General features: G+C 39.9%; 1 protein-coding gene across 1 annotated transcript; it reads left to right on the forward strand.

Annotated features, from left to right (window-relative positions):
• The first annotated feature begins 417 nt into the window (after positions 1–417).
• On the forward strand, positions 418–4954 carry comr (cookie monster). The gene is made up of 2 exons (XM_073979571.1): positions 418–1404; positions 4360–4954. Exons 1-2 carry the CDS (start codon positions 503–505, stop codon positions 4952–4954), a joined length of 1497 nt encoding a protein of 498 aa, XP_073835672.1. The 5' UTR covers positions 418–502.
• Positions 4955–21411: the final 16457 nt, after the last annotated feature.

The following is a 21411-nucleotide window of genomic DNA, read 5'->3' on the forward strand; positions in this document are numbered from 1 at the left end:
GCGGAAAAATAGAAAAAAATATTAAATAAAAATAAAATGGATATAGCTTAAATTTTATATAAATTGTAAACAACATATTTAATAGCAATTTTTCAGATTATTTTTTGCAGTATTCCATTCCATTTTTATTTTTCAAGCAATTCTTTTTGCAAATTCGCGTATGTATACGTAAACAAAGATCAGCTGAATGACATCTTATATCATTTTAGACTAGTCTAAACAACTAGGATTTGAAAGTTGGATTTTGAAATCGAGTCGATTTAAAATGACTAGTCTAAACGGGCTATTAGTATTATACAGTTAATCACGTCTATGTGTAAACGTGCCTTCACTTAATCAATATACACATTCTGAGTAGCCCTGTATTTTTCAATCACCCTGTTAAAAGTTTTAAATACAGCACTGAGACGAAAAAAATATTGATTTGTGTTTTATCTTGTCTTGTTGCGCTCAACGGTCATTTTTTCAGTCTCCTCCACAGAAATTTTTTTCTGGGATAAAAATGGAAACTCCAGGGAATACTCTAAACATTTCGTGTGCAAATATAACACGTCCAGATATTCTGAACTTTCCATTTCCCTATAAATTGTGGTTGGTCATTAATTTGGAATATTGTGAATTTTTACGCTGGAATCGTGATGGAACTATAATACTACTGGACTTATCCGGCTTGGAGAGCTATCTCAATTCGATGCGTTCAGTTTTTAAAATAAAAAATTGTTCAGTATTTTTACAACATCTAAAAGAATTCAACTTTGAACGTCTCAATGTACAACTTGAGGATGAGGAGGACTTACTTTTGCAATACAAACATGCAAATTTTCAACGTTATCGTTTGGATTTATTGGCAAATGTACGTCGTGTAACCACCACCAATAATCAGGAGAACCAATGTCCAAATAGCAATTATGACAAGGCGGAAAATTATCCTGGAGACACAAAGAAATGTTCTGTATCAACGAATAACTCGAGAAAATTTGCTAACCGTATGATGGGTGATTTGTGTTTTATGTCTCATGGCAGTTTGTCGAAAATTCAAAAAAGTCGTTTACGTTTTCAAACTGTTTTCAATTTTGAAAGTGAAAGTCGTATTTTACGTGAAAAATTGAGAATATCTGATGAAATAGCGGAGCGCAATAAGAATAGCCGACTAGCCAAAACTCCATTACGTGGAAACAAAGCAGGATTAACGAATGACGATCAAGATCAAGTTATTGAGGTGTCGGCAGATCTTTATGAAAATCCTCACGATTCAGTGTTAACTTTTGCCGACGATTTTCGTCCAGAATATGCTGGCTATTATGGCAGTGTTAGTAAAGAAATGTTGGTGAATTTCTTCGGTGAATATCTGCCAACCTATGCCGAAGGTACTATGGAGGTGCAAAAAGTAATTGCGGAGAGCAGGTATGACATTGTGGAACTCCCAATAAATATTATGGAAAATATACTCTTTTTGGCTAAATTCAGAATAAACCTCCAAGCGCCTCGAGTTTCAGTGATATACTCCAATTGACAATACACTTAGATGTGTCATCCCTCCCTTAAGCACTCAAAGTTTTCTCATGCACTTGTGCAGAAGTTTTCCATGGCGTAAATAAATGGAGAAAGCCTTAAATACCCGGCCGAAGACCGGCAACTTAGAAAAAATTACAATTAAAAAATACTTTTTTCGGTATATAAAAGAAAAAGGTCATAAGACGAGTTTAGGGCCCAGTCCCGGATCTTGATATATATACAACAGATAGGCCTTGGGCTCCTGAGTATAACTATATACATTTTTCTTGCACAAGTCCATACTTCCCGAGATATGGGCCCAGCTGAAGGCCTGCCACCAATTTAAACTTCTTATTTTGAAAGGAAATTTAACTACGGCCTTTACAATAAAACACATATTGCATTGGTTGGCTGTAAAAATATGAGAAAAGTCATTGGTATTTGTGGAGCTTTGAAGACCCATATCTCAGGACGTGTGCTAGACAAAATTTATATCGGCCGCGACCGGGCCCTAAACTCGACTTATTCCGGAAAAAGTTCAGAAAACTAATACAATGTGGTGCTGTATTTGGAATCGTACGCTTCCAGTAGTAACGCTTCTAGAGTAAAGTTGCTGCTATATTTGTAGTCTCTACTGAAAAAAGGATATTAATAGAATAAATTTACGCTTGTACATTCAGTCCGAGAAAATTGTTGTAACAGTATATGATTGAACGTTCGTTTTTCTGCTTAATCCTGCTCTGGCTCTATCTTCATGTCTAGGAATGTGTTAGTTGAGTATGTTTGGCAGGCCACATGAAAAGGTGCGTGTGTTGTGAAGAGACCTGTACAGCAGGTTGGGAATGGCATGTTGTGGCAGTTGACGTTATTCAGCTGCGATATATCGCATTCACACGGTAGTTGTTGTGTGTATGTGTGAATGTAATGCTCTCTCTAGATTATGAAGATCCCTTCTGAAATTCTGATTCTGATCAGGATGACTCTCACGGTAACACCCTAGCAAGTACTGACACGAGAGCATGATGGCACAATAACGTACTGGAAGAATCTTCGACTTATAGTCCACTGATGATATTAAGAGGCACCCTGCTGCAGTTCTCAGGGAAGTGTTGTGACTGATTTTGGATACTGTGCCATCGCGTTCACTTATGTTCGAGGTTATGGCGCCGTACAGATTACCACAGACCGACCGGCTAGGAAATTGAAGCGAAATCGGCATGTACGACTAACTGTTGCTGTCATTCTTGCCCGCTTCAGTATCGAAACCGCCCTGTCAATTTTCCTGACGTCAGGCACAATGTGGGTGGCTGGGGGAACTTTCAATCAACTCCAGGCTCATTCAGCTGTTTCAGCATTACCATGGAGATAACGTCATCCAATATAAATTGTGGTGGTTCCTCCCCGGCAGGAGGAGATCTAATGCGACGCTGTACTCTTCTTTTCTCGTCACTTTCAGAGTGCTCGACAAATAAAATTACTTCGGATCAGTCAGCGTAAAGTCTTCAAACATGACTGAGATCCAATCTTCCATCTTTCCAGGCTTCTAAATTGACTAAATCGTTGCTCCCTTTTCCTGGTTCCAATGTTTCACCTCTTCAGATTATCTATTATTTGTCGTTGACAACAAGCGGAACAAGTTGCTAGATCATCTGAAGAGAATATCCTTTCTGCTATCCGAACATCAGAAGGGTTGGGCAGTTCTCTCTGAAGCGGTGCTTGGAGAATTCTTTGAAACCGGGCTAATTAGATCTCCAATGATTGTTGAAACTGATGATGGAGACGTTTATAGGGAGATGGTCTCACCCAAGAGATCCTAGGTGCGTATCAATTTGCCCAGCCAGCACTATAAACCTCTGAGCATTACCTATGACAAAATGCCACAACTCATAATGAGCATTACCTCATGATGAACACCTAAGACCAGTTGGTTATTATTAATGTTGCTCCTACTTCAGGTTGTAGGCTATTAATCGCCGGAATGTATACAGTTCCACACCTCAGCACTACCACACATGACTGCTACCCCCATATATTCCACATAGGGGTCATTGGAGTCAGGGTCAAGCGAGATAGGTCTGTATTGAACAGACTGGTGCAAGAGGAAAACTAGTCCCCCATCTCCACTTCTGATTCGATTCTCAGTACGTTGTAAGCGGTATTTGTTGAGCTTGGTTTTCTGCACCGCCTAGACCGTGGTATCCTTCCATTCATAAAGTCTACTATTTCCTCAACCTTACCTTGAAATATATTGTAATCAAATGACGACGATGACTCACTGGGAGCTGTGTCCTCGCAGCATGCCTCACATGGACGAGTCCACAGAAATCCCTGAAATGCACCCACTTTCGAAATTTATTGCATCTCACCGAAGTTTGAGTGTGATGGATGCGGATATGACAAACCGGGAACATCGGAACGAAACAAAAGAATCCGGAGCAGGCATTCCGTGACACAGGAAAACAGTACAAATATATACTAACTTGTGAGGTTGCTTGATACCCCAGCATCAGCTGCTGACCGAAACGCTATGGTTTCGTGTCAATCCTATACGAAAGAACCCGCTGGAGTGGGATGTGTGGTTGTTTGGTCAATCCCACGTCGCGGGTTCTTCAATGCCGGATTAAAAGAAGGACCAAGATATCGTTCTTTGTCATTATAAATTCATTCAGGACTGTTGCATGGTGCCTGTCGCCCTTATACTTTCATATTCAAAGACTATCGGAACTGTAATTGAAATAAAAGTCTATAAAAAAATGATTTCCCTACATAGTATTCCACAACTCAAATCTGCAGATTTCTGCTAAACATTATATCTATAAATTTTTTCGATTCTACTTATCAATTGATATTTTCTTTCTATGCCAGTGCTGCTAACAAGACACCGATGACCACAGATGTTCATTCCGATGCCACAATTTCAACTGATATGCCATTTCCACCAAACACCATAAATGAAAATTTTCAAACCACAAATGATATGCAACATTTTTCATCAAAATTGCAACCAATATATAAGAAAGAAAACGAACCGCGCAACACCTTCGATGATCAATCTGAATTTCATATTTTTTCAGAAAATCTTTCCACAGATCAAGACACAGAAATATCTATGGATGAATTTCTTAAATTCAAAGATCCTCTAGCATTGCACTGCAATGATAACGACCTGGAAGAGAATAAAGAAAATCGTAATAATCCCAAGAGTGAAAAAGTATTGGGTGAATTTTCCAAATTGAAAGATCCTTTAGCAATGGATAACAACAATAAACCAAGGAATATTGAAATGCCTCACTGTTCCAAAAATAAAAGAAGCTTTTGTCAAAAAGCCGGATATCCCCAAATGCCAGCTGATGTAAAATTAGAATTGGAAGAAGATAAAACTAAAAAAGATGAAGCAAATTTTCGTAGTTTCTTTAGACAGTATAAAGCATCATTGAATTTGTTGTATGAAGATAATTAATTAATTATTGTTTGATTTTATTTGTCGATACATGATCATTATGTTGCTTGTTTTCAATATATAGTTGCTTTTAAATTTAATTTTTGTATAACTAGTTAACAATTTGTTTTTTTGAAAATTTAATTACTATTACTTATTTTGTTTGTAAAACACAAATTGCTTTAATCATCATTTATCACATTAAGTTTTTTATTACACACCAAGCATTATCGCTCTAATTGAAATCTTAATGGTTATCGGCATGTTAAGCCTTTTGATTGCGGTAGATAATCTATAATTTCCCTGTAATATTATGTTGTGTTTTAACCAAAGATTTGGTGTTAATATTTTAATTATTTCCTATTAATTACTTATTAAATTTTAAATATTTTTAGTGCTTGATGTTTCAACATTCCATTATTTTGTTAAAGCAATATATGTATGCATATAATTAATAAAATATGCTAATTGCAAATTATAATGTGTAGTTTGGTATGAATTATAAAACCATAGACAATCAGTAGGTTAGGTTATAGGATGCCCAGCTACCGTTGATTTTTGACAACCACTTCACTCGGAGACAAGCCGTTCATTGTGTTCATCCTGAAATTAGATAACAAAGGGTGGTAGGAGGTGGAAAGACAGGAAGAAAGGTAGAAGGATAGTTGATATAACAGAGAGGCGGGAAAAAATAGTTAAATTTCCATAGTCTATGGTGACCCGACCATATGGCTCCTACAGTAGATTAACAGGGCTGCAAGGTCAATGGAAGAAAATAAGAGCGAGACACCACCTCATGCACTCCAAGCAAGCCTGTGGCTTTTGGCTGACAGTCTAGGACACTGGCACAGATGGTGCTCAATTGTTTCAGTCTCTTGCACATCCTCACATAGCCTGCAATAATCAATGTTGTTGTGCTCCTTACTTGCTTGTCATAAATCTGATGCCGCAGTGACCAGTAATAAAAAAAAGCGAATATCTCAGCTTTTATAAGGGATATACCAGAAGCAAAACCTGATAATGAAAGTAGAAAATATCACCTTTCTAATGTTGTAACGTCTGTCAAACAACGAATATATCGCAATAGTCGCTAATGAAACCCAACTTTTCATTTTTGTGATTTTAATTATAATGACGAATGTCACAGCTTTGGTTAGGGACTATCCAAAAGCAAAGCCTGACTATGAAAGTAGAAAATCCCATCTATACAATGATGCAAAGTAGGTTGGCCAAATAAGGGATATACATATAGCAATAGTAGGCAATTTTCAATTTTTCAAGTTTTTTAAATCACGCTACACGTCGCTGTTCTGTAGTGCGATTCTCTATGTCATTTTTTGAGTTACCGACAAAAATCGGTAATATTAAAACGCAAAATTATCAATATATATATAGACTACACCACTCGGAGACCTTTGGTCCATTGTTATCATCCATAAATCAGAGAGAAGAGGTTCAGAATTACCTGAAAAGACAAAAAAGAGAAAAGTAAAGAAAAAAAGAGGGTGGGGTTGGGGAAAGTAATAATAAATGGAAATTTTTAAAAATGAAGATGTAATAAAGAAGGGAGGATGGTTTTTTTGGTGATGGTAGAAAACTGTCAGAGAAGTAGTTACGCTTATGGGTCGCGCCGTCCCAGCCAATTCAAAATTTGATGATGTTATTTATGATTGTTGGTTCCATGTTTGAGTAGAAGGTTAAGCTTGGAGGAAAGCATACTCCTGTTAATCTATTTCGTTTTCGAGTTAACATCGGGCAACGACATAAAATATGCTCAATAGTCTCCGTTTCCTCCTCATTTTCACAGAGCCTGCAATAGTCCACGTCATCATCCTGCCATTTACCGACAAAAGCTCGGATGTTGCAATGACCGGTAATGACTCCCGTCAATACCCTGATTTCTGATTTGTTCAAATTTAAGAGTGAAGTTGTTCTGTTTCTTGATAGAGTCGGCCAAATGGCCCTTGACACGTTGCACCTTGGTTCATTATGCCATAGTTCCTTGGCTCGTTCTTCAAAGAACGTCTCCACTCTCCGAAAAAGGTGACTTATGGATGGTTTGATTGAGTCAGTGATTGATAGACTTGTTGATTGTGATCCATGTCTTGCCAGTTCATCTGCCTTTTCGTTTCCCACAATGTCACAGTGGCCCGGTACCCAGCAGAGTCGGACAGCATTTGTGAGGTTCGCCAAAGCAGTTCTACACTCAAGAACGGCCTCAGACTTTTTATCAACTCTGCAGCCATTTTGATCGCGAAGATTTCTGCTAGGAAAACACTACAGTCGCTGTTCAACCTATATGAGTATTCGAGACACAGCTCTTCGCAGTAGACGCCAGCTCCGGTACCTTCTTCCATCTTGGAACCGTCTGTGTAGAAAGCCAGACCGTCCAGAGGAGGGTTACTACGGATCCAGTCATCTCTACTAGGGATAACGACCTCAAAATCTTCAAATCTTTGGATTGGTGATAACTTATCACTGATAAGTACATAGTCGCTAATTTTCCCCTGCAGATTTAAGCTAAGGTTTGGTCCTAGCTCCCGAAGAATGCATGCATGTCCATTAGGGTTATGACTTTTTGACATTTTTGACGATTTTAAAAATATAATTTTTTCAAAAAATGTATGAAATGAAAATTTTTTTTTTCAAAAATTATTTTTTGTTGCACGAATGAATAAATATAAGCCTACATACCTATAATAATGTTTATTTCATTCAAATATTGAAAAAGACCATGCACAAACCACCTTGAAAAAATTTTAAATTTCTTGTTTTTTGTTAAAAAATTATATCTTTAAATAAAAGCGTTTACGACATTTTTACGATTCTCAGAATTGAAGAAAATCAGTGAGAAATAAATGTTATGTCAGTTTAATTATCTCATGTGACTCTAAAGTTTATTTTCAATTGTATATCTGCTTACAGTGACTTCAAAAAATTGTCCATAATTTTGATAAATCCAAATTTTAAAATCATTTTGTGCGTGAGGTTTATTCACCGAATCACCTTATAATTATGATTTTATGTAATCTTATGGCAAAACTCATCACGCTATGATACAGGGATATGAGGTTGTAAAAAAGTCATAACCCTAATGTCCATAGGTGCTGTCACGCCAACGATTCAATTCATGTAGCCTTAGGGCACTACGTTCTGCTTGACCTTTGATGCTGAGTCTCATGGGCAAGAGGTTCAACATCGCATTTAGAGCTGCTTTTGGTGTACTTTTAAAAGCTCCAGTAATCAGGATCGAGGCTGCCCTTTGCACCTTGTCTATGTTGCCGGAGTTCGATTTATGTCGAAGCGCATGCCACCAGACAAGACATCCGTAGGATAAGATGGGTCTCACAACAGTATTATACAGCCAGTGTATAATAGCTGGATTTAATCCCCAGCTTTTCCCAATCGAATTCTTACATGAGTAAAGTGCAATCATACCTCTTTTCGTCCGTTCCTCGCGTTTCTCTTCAATCTCAGTTGAGAATCCAGGATTGTACCTAGGTATTTGGCCTCAGGAGATAGATGTAATTGCACTCCATCCAATGTTGGTGACACGAAGTCGCCGAGCTTACGCTTTCTAGTGAACAGTACCAGTTTTGTTTTCGTTGGATTTACACCAAGACCATTTGCGGTGACCCAACGGGACAGCTTTGATAAGGCTCTTTGCATAAGCTCCGATATTGTGGGCAAGAATTTGCCAGTTATTAGTATAACCACATCATCCGCGTAAGCTACAATCTTGATGCCCTGATTGTCGAATTCCGCCAAGATATTGTTTATCACAAGTAGCCACAGCAGCGGTGAGAGTACACCTCCCTGAGGGGTACCTCTGGTTACTGTCTTCCTTATTGTCAACTCCCCAATACTGGAATTAATGATCCTGCTCTCCAGCATCCTATTTATCCGGCAAATCAGGGTTTCCGGGGTGTTGACCGCTCTAAGCGAGAGATGAATGGACTCAAGTTTTACGTTGTTAAAGGCCCCTTCTATATCCAGGAAAGCCGCCAAGGTAAAGCAACCAGTGACTTTCGCTGATTTTCCCGAAGGGGTCAGCTCTGTCGATGATTGCAACTAGGAGCTCGTCATCGTTTGCCACTGTGGCCGTTTTGGCGTAGGGTTTCCTACGTCCTTGATCACGGGCCTTGGTAGCAGCTTTTCCCGAGGAGGTGGACGCCTTCTCAGTACTGGTGCTACTTCCTTTGGTTTGCGAGCAAGAACGCGAGCATAGGAGTCCGCCGTGTTGACCGTCTGGGAGATCATCGTCTTCTATTGAGAAGGCTGTGGGCCTTCTAAAGAGCGAACCCGCTTCACAGTCTTTGGCTGCGAGGACTTGTTCGTCTTCTCAGAAGTCGATGGTGTCCCAGTCGATCCACCCGTGGTTACTCCCGAGTGGCTTGCGCAGGTCTTAGACACCTTCTGTTCATCCGCTTTACCCTCGTCAGTTGGGGTAGGATCCGGATTTGGGACAGTCACCTTCTCCAGTTGACTACCCTTACGAGAGTCTTTTGGTGTCGGATTATGACCCTTATCCTTTTCCAGTCCTTTCTGGCTCGGGTTCGGCTTCGGAACAGCTTTATGTTCCACATTACTGCCAGAAGCAGCAGGCTTCACCTCCACCTTTTTGCTTGTCACCGCAGTCTCTTTTGAGTCTTTGGCTGAAGCAGGGTTCGGGAGGAACTTCCTGATGTACTTGAGCTTGCTCTTGATGAACATAATCTCCCTCTTAGTATGCGAGCTTGCGTCCCTTCCCACGAACTTGCGCAGATACGAAGCCGCACGTTTATAGTGCCTCGTATCTGAAGCCTCTTTGGCGGAAATTGCGGCTGCGTCGGTGTCCGTCGATGAGGTTTCCTTGGATTCCCCAACGCAGGCCGGAGACTCAGAGTCAGTGGCTATTGTTATAGTTTCCGTTGATTCCCCCTCGTTGGTCATCGACTTAGAGTCAGTGGCTGTTGATGGATCCTCTTTTGATTGTCCATCAACATCCATTGACTCAGTGGCAATCTGCCTTCCAAGCTTAGTATCGGCTAGTGCCGATACAGGACCAGACTGGTTGCGATTTGTCTGTGGTTGCGAACCTAGGTTCACAACCTCTTCGACCACACCACCGTCAGTGGACATGTCATTGTCAGACCTCCTTGTTGACTCAGCTGGGATCACCGTAATGTCCAGTTCGTCGTCAGTGAGGGTGAGATTGTTTAGCATGTCCTCTGGTGGTATGGTCGGAACAAGTCTCTCCAGTTGGTCAAGGAGTTCCCTACTCTGTCTCTCAAGACTGTCTCCAATCACTTTGAGGTTTCCGTGTAGGTCGTCCCCGCCCAATAAGTATATTGAGTTTGGTGATGGTCGGATAATATTCAAGAGTCGGAATGGGCAAAAACTTATGGGACAAAAATTCCCCCAGTTTTTGTAACTTATTTTTGTTCGTTCGTTTATATTCGTAATAATTTAGGCATTCATAGCTCAGCCCCCAGATGACATACACATCTAATTTTTCGTATACCCGTTCCATATATCATTAAGGATTCCTCATTTAAAAATCAGCGCTCTACATTTGCGCTAAAGCGAGTAAATCGATCTACAAAATTTGACAATTCGTGTGAGAAGAATAAAAATTTTTACAAAAACTGGGGGTTATTCTTACGCTTTTAGTAGTCGTATTCCAAAAGGAAAGCCCATCAATTGAAGAGGAAAATATTACCTTTATTATGATGCAAAATAGGTTGGGGCACATCCCACTTTCCCATTTTTTATTCGAATTGTAACAATGAATACATTCTAAGCTTTAAAATGTTCTGAATGGTTTGTGCAGGTGCGCTTGTAGCCCCAGGTTTCCCGTAATGATGCCCGTCAGTCTACTGATGTCTTTTTTACTTAGTAAAAGTAGTTCCTTTGTTTTGTCCTCGTCTTGTTTCCCCCATAGGATATTTGTGTTTTTTCCTTCTCTTCACTACTCCAGAGGGATATATGTGCATCTTTTGCCAATGCCTTTAGCTCTATACGCGTCGCTTTTAAGGACTTGGTGTTATCTAGGCTCACTGTAGGTTGCTCCCTGGCTTGTTTTGCCAAGGAGTTTGCTATTTCATTACCCAATCCCTATATGCCCTGGTACCCATATAATGTTTATAGTGCCAGGATCGGAGTAGTTGTTTATAGACTTTATGCATTCCAAGACAGTTCTAGATTTCACTGTCTTGGTTTTTATAGTTTTAATGCCTGCTTTACTGTCCGTAAGGATGTTTGCAGTGGTAGGCTTTGTGTGAGTGTCTAACCAGTTCAGACACTCTGTTATCGCTCGGATTTCCGCCTGAAGAATCGTATTATGATCGGAGGAAAATTTTCGTTTCCGCTTCCATGATATATAGACCCAGTCTCGTTCTCCCCTCTAGCACGGCCCCATCCGTAAACCCGTAGCTTCCAGCGGAAATCTGTGCTAGAGTTCCATCGATCCACATGTATCTGTCTGGTACTAGAACTTCACACAATGCTACTTCACAAGTTTCAGGTATTAGGTATGATACTATTTGGTTTATAGATTCACCCGTTGTGACCTTTAGTATGTTTTGGTGGTCTCTATCGATCTCTATTGATCCACTTGCTGACCGACTTTAGCCTTGTAGCTGCGATGGCTGCCTCACACCTTATCCGAATTTCTATTGGGTGTGGTCCTCATTGCCCCGGTAATGCTTAGGCAACATGTTCTTTGGACTTTTTGCAATATCTTCACAATGCATTTTTTGTCCATAGCTGTCCACCATACCACAGACGCTTATGTTAGGATTGGTCTAATTACGCTTCTGTATAGCGAGTATGTCATCCCAGGATTAAAACCCCATTTTGAACCTATTGCCCTTCTACAAATTGACCACACCTTTGGGCCTTGTTGGCCCTTTCTTGAATATGGTCTTACCATTTAAGTTTCCTATCCAGAATTACTCCTAGGTAGTTACCTGTACGGCGAATATTTATTTCTTATTTAGGAAAACAGGTTCCTCGAAGTTTCCCACTTTCGTTTTCCTATTTAATAGACATATTTCCGTGTTTTCCGGGTTAATGTTCAGTCCTCTCGGCCTGGCCCAGTTGTATGCAATTTTGAGAGCCGTTTCGGTTCTTCTACAGAGTATGTTCGGATTCTTTCCCCTTAGAAGACGTTATAAGTCTGCGTAACAGACTGGGTCAAAACCTTCTTCAATTAAGGTCCTTAAGAGACTATTTATGGTAGTAACCCATAAAAAAGGTGATAGTATCCCTCCATGTGATGTTCCTTGTCCAGCGTTGTTTCTTATTTTGATGTCATATATCCCACAGCTTATCCATTTATTTCTTTGAATATGATTTATCCAGTTCCTTAGGGCCCTGTCTACCTGAAACTCGTCTAAAGAGTGGATCAGCGTTTCGGTGCTGACGTTGTTAAAAGCGTCTTCGATATCGATGTATACAGCAAGTGTATACATCTTCATTTCAAAGGTTCTCCCTATATGGTGTACTACCTCATGTAAAGCGGTTTCCACTGATCTGCCTTTAACGTATGCATGTTGTTTGTATTTAAGCATATCGTTAGGGATTCTACTCTTTATCATGGTGTTGATCGTCCGTTCCATAAGGTTAAACTTATCGGGCGATAAGATTTTGGTATTGCGTAGCTTGCCTTGCCAGGTTTAGGGTTAAAAACTAACCTTGCGTCTTGCCAGGCTAGCGGAGTATAATCAAATTTTGAAAACGCGTTGAAGATCCCGACCAGTTTGGCTTGTTTGACACTTGATCTGTCGATGTTTGGTGCATCTTCTGATGAGTAACCTCACTCAGTCGATGCCTCGGTGGTAACCGTGGTGTTCGACGGGAAGTGCGTTTTCATCAGTTTCTTCTGTTGTTTCCATCCTTTTTCCATTTTCATCGACCAATTGCTCGGTCTGTGTTTGGGTTTTGGATAGAAACTCCTTAATTTGGAAACATCGTTTACGTTATCCACCTGTTCGCAAAATAGCTTCCAGGAGTTTCGTGGCCTGGTATTTGTCCTAGAATAAAGCTGTGTTTTTTACGTTTTGCCCTATTATAAAGTTTACGGACCTCTTTGCCCTTGTTCCGAATTTCTCCTGTCATCCAGGGGTTTTCGTGGGAGGATTTCCACTCTCGAAGGGCACAACTTTCTTCGAATGACCTTTCTAGTGCCTCGGTTAACTTGTGGACATTTCTATATATGTCCTCCTTACTTAGGCATTCTTCATATGCTTGCCCTAGTCTTTCTTTTAGTTGTTTTCCGAACTCAGCCAAATTTGTTTTGGTTTTGTTTCGGAAGATTTTGGGGTTTGTCGGTGGCCTCGCTACTGTAAATCTAATAAAATATGGCCCACCCATGTATTTCCTGAACATATCGTTACATCTAGTACTTACTCCCTAAAGGTGTATTTCCTGTGTTAAGTGTAATCAGGACGTTAGTATTTATTATTATTATTTCCTTTTATTAGTCAATGGAATTCAATATATCCTTACAGACTAAGATACAATATATTTAAGTAACAAATGTTTAAACTTAAACAAAAAATTAAAAGCTTAAATAGATATTATATAAAATTGATTTAAAAATGTCTTTTGATGTACTAAAATCAATATATGATTGCGATTCCCTTTGTAGTTTTTCATTTAAAGCATTTAAATTTAAAAATGTACGAGTTAATGGCCCATTTAGGGCATAATTTGTGCGGTGAAAAGGAACGTTGAATAAATTTATAATGCGTAAGCTTCTTGAAGGTACAAAGATTGGAACTAAGAATAACAAATCTGGAGAATCAATGTTGTTATTGAGCAAATCAAACACAAAGCATGCAGATTGAATTTTTCTCCGACATTCTAATTTCTGTAGACCAAGTAACAAAAATCTTGATTTATATGTTGGCATCTCAGTGGGGAACATTTTTTTAAGAGCGAACTTTGTGAAATTTTTTTGAATTTTTTCAATACGATCTATATGGATACTACAGTGGGGATCCCATACAATCGAAGCGTATTCAATTTCAGATCTTACAAAAGCAGTATACACTGTTTTAACAGTATTTGGGTCAGAAGAATCGGCACAATTTCTCTTAATAAATGCTAAGACCTTATATGCCTCAGGAATAATATGATCTATGTGAGGAATAAAAGACAACGATGTGTCAAAGATAATGCCTAAATCACGAATTGTACTTGTTTTTGCAAGAATAGTGCTGCCTATTCTGAAAGAAGATACAATGGGATTAAGGGATCTATAATAGGAAACATGAAAGCATTTGGAAATATTTAGAGAAAGTCTATTTACATCACACCACAGTACTAATTTATTAAGATCTTGCTGCAAAGTGGCAGTATCATGCAGAGAATCTACACTGGCGAAAATTTTCAAGTCATCTGCATAAAGAAGATAGTTCGAATTTGAAAAGCATGAAGAGATGTCATTAATAAACAAGTTAAAAAGAAGTGGCCCAAGGATACTACCCTGAGGCACACCGGATGTTTGAGAATATGGGGTGGATAGGTAAGCATCAACAATAACATTGCAAACTCTGTCAGTTAAATATGATGATATCCATCTAAGAAATACGGAATGAAAACCAAGGCTTTGTAACTTTGCTATTAAAATACTATGCGAGACCTTGTCAAAAGCTTTACTCAAGTCAGTATAAATAGCTTCCACTTGAGAGCCCTGTTCCAAAGCAGATAAGCAGTAGTTAGTAAATAATGACAAATTTGTTGTGGTAGATCTTCCTGAGTAGAAACCGTGTTGATTTGAAGAGATAATAGGACTGCAAAGAAAAAAGTAGTATATAAGGGCTTGTCCCCTTTTCTTAGTGGTGCCATAATGGTGATACCTGGCGAGCTGTTACAACCTTTTCCTATTCTCGTAGGAGCATCTTCATTTGCCGTGCAAAACGTGGAACTATCGATGTGCCCCTCTGATCATTACCTAAGACGCAATGTCAAAGCTTAAGAAGGGCACTGAAGTCTCCTAGCACCAGGCGGCTATTGCCCTCTAAACGCTAACTTATATAACGCGAGGCACAAGTACTCATCGGCGGTAGGTACACATTAAGCAGCTCTAACTTGGCAGTACCACACTTTACTTTTACCTCCATACATTTCATGTATGGGTCCCTAGAGTCAAAATCCAGCGAGGTAGGTCTGTACTGCACAGACTCCTCTTCTTCTCCTTCGCTTCTTGTAGGATTCTTCCTCAAAACGTTGTAACCATTGGAAAGTTGCAATCTACAGGTGACGTTGAGCTTTGTTTCCTGGATCGCGGCGACCATGATGTTGTTTCGACCCATAAAATTCAGAATTTCACAGATCTTGTTGCGGAGACCAAAGCAATTGAATTACAGGAAATGCGTTTCCGGGAGGCTAAGCAACAGCCTGTGGTGTTAGTTGGTGTTAGGTTGTGGTGATGCTGTTATTGCGCAGGAAACAGCAACATAACTCTTATCACAGTAATTCTGGAGGCAATTAAGGCCAGAGTAGCCTCGGAAGTGACCTATTCCCTACATCCATTACATCTAACCGATATTGACATGTGGTGAATGCGGACCTGGCAAACGGACAGATTCATGGACTGGACTTCATCTTTATCATTCATCTCTAAGTTACAATATAGCGTTTAAATAACCTAGTACCGGAGGCAAGCGTTGGTGAGACCACAAGCCATGTGTCGCCGAGATCAAGTGATTGTGATCCGGCTGTTTTAGGTGTGGATGCCGTGGTACCTACAGCTATACTTACTACAAGTGCACAAAACATTAAACCGGCGATCTCTAAGGACAACGTTAAAGAACGATGGGTGCAAATCAGTCTACTCCTCGGCCAATTGGATAGACTTGTTCCAAAAGAGCAAAAACAGAACATACTCCCGGAGAACATGTTTCTCAATTTGACCCTAACTGACGACACGTTGGACACTACAGTCCCAGCCAAGTCTACTATGGAAGACGAGAGTTAAATTGACGAATGGAGTATGGATTCTGATACTGGCAGCAAGTCGAGTTCCTACTGGTTCTATATCGGCGCATTCCGGCAAAAAACGTCAAAGGATCATCTATGGAACCCGTTACCATCAATAATACCATCAAGAAATTGTAATGGCTGGGACGGCGCAACCTGAATACGTAAACTGCATCTTTGACGGATTTCCAACCATCACCTTTCTGAAACAGAGCTCCGAAATACTCGCTCGAATTCGAGAGCAAGTACTCGTGCGAGTGGACAAAACAAATCCAGTGTAATCTACTCTTCTTCGTCACTCGCGAAGAATATTTATGATTTGCTCGATTTTACTCGTGAATGAAAAGTACTTGAGAGTACGAGTACTTAAGGAGTATGAGTTTTGGAAGAAAATACGAGTGGGAGTGAAAATGCTCGAAATAGAGTAAGAGTTTAGTTTAAGAGTAAAGTCGAGTAAAAAAAATGTTTGATGTTACTGTGGACTGAAGGTTGAGAGGAGGTTGTTGAGGGGTTTGTTCGGAGGTTAGGAGGAGGTTTATCGGAGCTCTGCTCTAACATTCCTCACATATGTTTTGCACTCTTTGTTTTCTTTTTGTATCTCTACTCCAACCCCTACTTTTTTCTATACTTAATGGATGATCACAATGGACCGGAAGGTTCTCCGAGTGGCGTAGTCACACAAGTGGCTACACATCCCCTACCCTAAAATTTGTTGATATAGTTGACGTTCTTTTGACTGTACATATAAAGGTAGACTAGTGAGATCTTTTCCATCACAATCGAAAATATTTATTGTCTGTCACTTTTTAAAAAATTGCTTCCATATATTATCATCATCCGCACGCATTACAAGTGTTTTTACGAGCCTTGTTTATAACCGCACCATAACACCTATACAACGTTTCTTTTCTTCCGTTCCAATGACAGTACTAAATATTGTTCCTCGTACAACAATACCATACTTGACTTTAAAATAATATTGGTATTTGCTTTACATTCTTTTGGAGTGTGAGCGGGTGTGTTGTGGTGAGGTGGGTGGCCGTTATTTGGAGAATCCCTTTGTTAATATCGTCTCCTTGGGGCTGTGTAATAAATGTCACCGGTTTTGTAGCCGCGGAAGTTAATCTGCTGTACGGTTTAAGTAAAATTAGAATTTTATTGGTATTCGATGCCAGAAGAGACCACAAAACAAGTTGGCCCGTTTAGTTTATGGTGTGTTACACCAACTTACATGGGTTGGGAGAACAGTGGTAAAATAAAACAAAATTAAATGTTAAATGAAGGAGCTGTTAGCAATAAAATATGTAGATGACAAATTGCCTTTTGGCCATTTAAAGTTCTTCTATACAATGGAAAATGGAATGGTAGGGAAGATATATTCTATGTAATTTAAGGCCAAGAAAATAATGAATGTCCCCGATCCCAGTCCATACCACTGTGGTACACCTTAAACATGCACAGCCTTAGCTAGAACACACGCAATCACACACACATTATTTAAATATGTGCGCCCTTTTCTGTTTATGTCGAACACATGCCGGAACAACAACACCAATAACTTCCTGACAAAAACAATATGGTGACTACAATGGACTGGCTATGTATGGAATATTAGTTCTTGTGCCCTTGTGTATATTTCTATTATGCGGACATATACACACGAATCTATATCTCACTTTGCCACGTACTATAAACACTGACTTTTGTTCGAAAAGAGGAAAAGGCTACATAGGCCAGACTGCCTGGTTGAATTGATAGTGTGATGTTCGCTGTTCGATAACCTTGTCGTTGGCTTGTTTTTTTTTTTTTTTTTTGGATTGTAAAGGCTAAACACCACGCATATTCAATGTTGTTGTGTACTCTATTTTATTTTCCATATCATCAATGCGACGATGACACCATTCAATGATCCCAATGATGCGTGTTAAGCCTCATGTTGTAGCCCCTTCTTATTACACTGATATTATCGTTAATGTGGCAAACTTTGTTGCATGTAAATATGTAGCTGGTGTTGCTGTTGATACTGTTATTATTGTCATTGCTGTTGTATTAAGTTTCAATGTTATTTTCGTTGCGACCGTTGTTATGCGGAGAGATGAATTGATTGGGTAGTGGCGGAACTGTTGCCGGTGTAAGGATTACAACAACTCGCTTAGAGTCCAAGAAAACAAATAGGAGGTGGCACTATTAGTTCAAATTATATAGCAGGGATGTAGATTTTTTTGAATGTAGTACAGGTGTAAATAACATTGTCGAAATTGTCATTCAGTTTTTCGAACAGATAGTGAAAGACATTTCTGAGCTTATGCAAGGTGCCGTATCGTCGTTGTCGCGCTGGGCTAAGACCAACGGCCTTGGAGTAAACCCAACTAAGACAGAACTGGTAATGTTCACGAGGAAGCGTAAGCTCGGCGTATTTGTCCCACCAACACTGGATGGAGTGCAGATTCAGCACTCGCCCGAGGCAAAGTACCTTGGTACAATCCTGGACTGTAAATTGCGATGGAACAGGAATACTGAGGAGCGGGTGAAGAGAGGAATGATTGCACTTTATTCATGCAAGAATGGGGTCTAAACCCATCGATTATACACTGGTTGTATAACACCGTGGTTAGACCCATCTTATCCTATGGGTCTCTTGTTTGGTGGCACTCACTGCGCCAAAAATCGACATCCAAGAAACTAGACGAGGTGCGAAGAGCTGCTGCGATTCTCATAAGTGGAGCCGTGCTCCTGGTGGCTCCACTTATGAGAATCGCAAGCTGTTCTGAACGCAATGCTGAACCTAAGACCTCTGAGCCTCAGCATTAAGTGCCAGGCAACTCGTAGTGCCCTAAGGTTGTATGAACAGAATCTCTGGCGCTGTTGTGCCTATGGGCATGGATGTATCCTGAATGAAACTGGTATCAATGTGAACCAACGTGGAAAACTGAGCGACTATATATCACCAGTCCTAAGATTTGCCGATATAGATGTCGCTATACCTAGTAGACCCGATTGGAACCGCTGTAACCCCCTTCTGGACGGTCTGGCATTTTATATAGACGGTTCCAAGATGGAGGAAGGTACGGGGTCTGGCGTCTACTGTGAAAGGCTATCTCTTGAGTACGGTTACAGGCTAGATAGCAACTGTAGTGTCTTCCAGTCTGAAATCTTCGCAATTTGGAAGGCAGGGGAATTGATAAAAAGTTTGGATGCAGAAATCTTTGAACCGGTGACTATCTTTGTAGATAGTCAAGCGGCTCTTAAAGCTATCAAATCCTGCAACATCAAGTTCGATGTCGTCCTTAAGTGTAGAACAGCCTTGGGAACGCTAACTAACGGCTATGCTGGGTACCAGGACACCGCGATTATATGGGTAATGAAAGAGCAGATGAATTAGCTAGACGAGGATCGCAGTCTACAGATCTAGCAATCGCTGACTCCATCAAACCACCTTTTTGTTACTTTTTCCAAAGAATTGAAACGTTTTCTGACGAAAGAGCCAGTAAAGTTTTTGCGGATTCTGAAACTACGATGTTCATATATGAGAAAAAGAAAAAAAAAAAAAAAAATCGCCGGAGCGCTTTTTATATAAATCGCGATGAAAGTTCACATGTTAGGGTTTATTTAGGTTTTCACAATTTTGCTTGGAAACCGCAAGTTTTATCGAAATGGGATTACGGAAAATGTTGTAGCTGTAAAAATTATCTACAAGATTGATCTTTATGACTTTTTCCTAGGTTTTACCATTTTTGAGATATATGTAGATGTTGAAACTGGGACAATGAACTGACTGTATATAAAACAATGTCGCGTATGGAGTGCCTGAACAAACTTTAAATGGAATGCGCTTACACCTGGGAAATTTTTGCAGATTCTGAAACTACAACAGAAAAATCAAAAAAAAAAAAAAAAAAATAGCTGGGGCGCTTTTTATATAAATCGCGGTAAAATATCACATTTTTAGGGGTTTTCAGGAATTAGCAAGTCCTATCGAAATGGGACTAAAGAAAATGTTGTAGCAGTGAAAATTCTACATTTTTGGCTTGAACTAGCTGTAATTTGGATATGGGGTTCTCAAAAAATGTATTTATTAAAAATTAAAAATAAAAAATAATTAAAAAACAAGTAAGCAAAGGCTATAGCCGGACGGGCCGACCATGTGATACCCTACACCACAACCTGTAGGAATTAGCTATGTGCAACCGCCTTGCATGCTGAATGTCCGGCTTCGATTCCCATCAAATTGTCTTACTTACTTAGTGAGCCCATTACAGAACATTTGTTCCATAGACCGAACTAAGAAAAGATCTCCATTCCTCTCTGTTTTTCGCTTGACTTTTTGGAATATGAATATGTATGCTCCATCGAAGCTTAGACCTGCCGATTCTGCGTGCACCGCCATGTGGCATGTACGCCTTTTTAGCGCTCATTCTTATGATATGGCCTAGCCAACGCAATCGTTGCAGCTCGATACGTTTAACTATATTCATGTCTTTGTATAGCTTATATAGCTCGTGGTTCATACGACGTCGATATTCACCGTCAACGCAAATCGGCCCGTAGATCTTTCGAAAAATTTTCCTCTCAAACACACCAAGCACTGCCTTATCTGCTTGCGCAAGTACTCATGCTTCGGAGCCATACATTAGCACGGGTAGTATCAGAGTTTTGTATAGTGTTGACGAGATGTGGCTTTGTTTTTAAAGTGCTTACTTAAACCATAGTAGCATCTGTTGGCCAATACAATTCTTCTTCTTATTTCACAGCTGGTGTTGATTGTTGTGTTTATGGCAGTGCCGAGGTAGACGAAGTCTTTAACCACCTCAAAATTGTAGGTACCAACTTCCACAGTTGGTCCGAGCTCTATGAACGCTTTGCGCGTCGACACCATCAATTTGGTATTTTCGCCGTTTACCGCCAGACCCACTTTCGCAGATTCTGCTTCGACCTTCCCAAAGGTATCAGTTACTTCTTTTACTGACCGTCCCATTATGTCTATGTCATCAGCATAAGCAAGTAACATGTGGCTATTGGTGTAAATTGTGCCATTTCTTTTGACATTTGCATCTCGTATTACCTTTTCCAGCAAAATGTTTAATAGGTCACACGAAAGGCTGTCTTCTTGTCTGAAACCTCTTTTGGTACAAAATTCTTCGGAGAGGTTCTTTCCAATTTTAACTGAGGACCTAGTATCAGTTAAAGTCATCTTACAAAGCCGCATGAGCTTTGCGGGGATACCAAATTCAGACATTGCATGGAATACCTTTGATCGGAGGGGACTGTCGAATGCTGCTTTATAATCGACAAAAAGATGATATGTGTCGATCTGCATCTCTTGGGTCTTCTCTAGGATTTGCCGCAGGGTAAATATCTGGTCAATGGTGGACTTGCCAGGTCTAAAGCCACATTGGTATAGTCCAATTATTTCGTTGACCATTGGCTTTAGTCGTTCGCACAATATCCCTGACACTATCTTATAGGCAATAGGGAGAAGACTTATGCCCCTATAGTTGGAGCATACAGTC

The sequence above is a fragment of the Musca autumnalis genome, unplaced genomic scaffold (assembly GCF_047663935.1).
Source record: "Musca autumnalis isolate F117 unplaced genomic scaffold, ASM4766393v1 scaffold_3, whole genome shotgun sequence".
NCBI classification, from domain to species: domain Eukaryota; kingdom Metazoa; phylum Arthropoda; class Insecta; order Diptera; family Muscidae; genus Musca; species Musca autumnalis.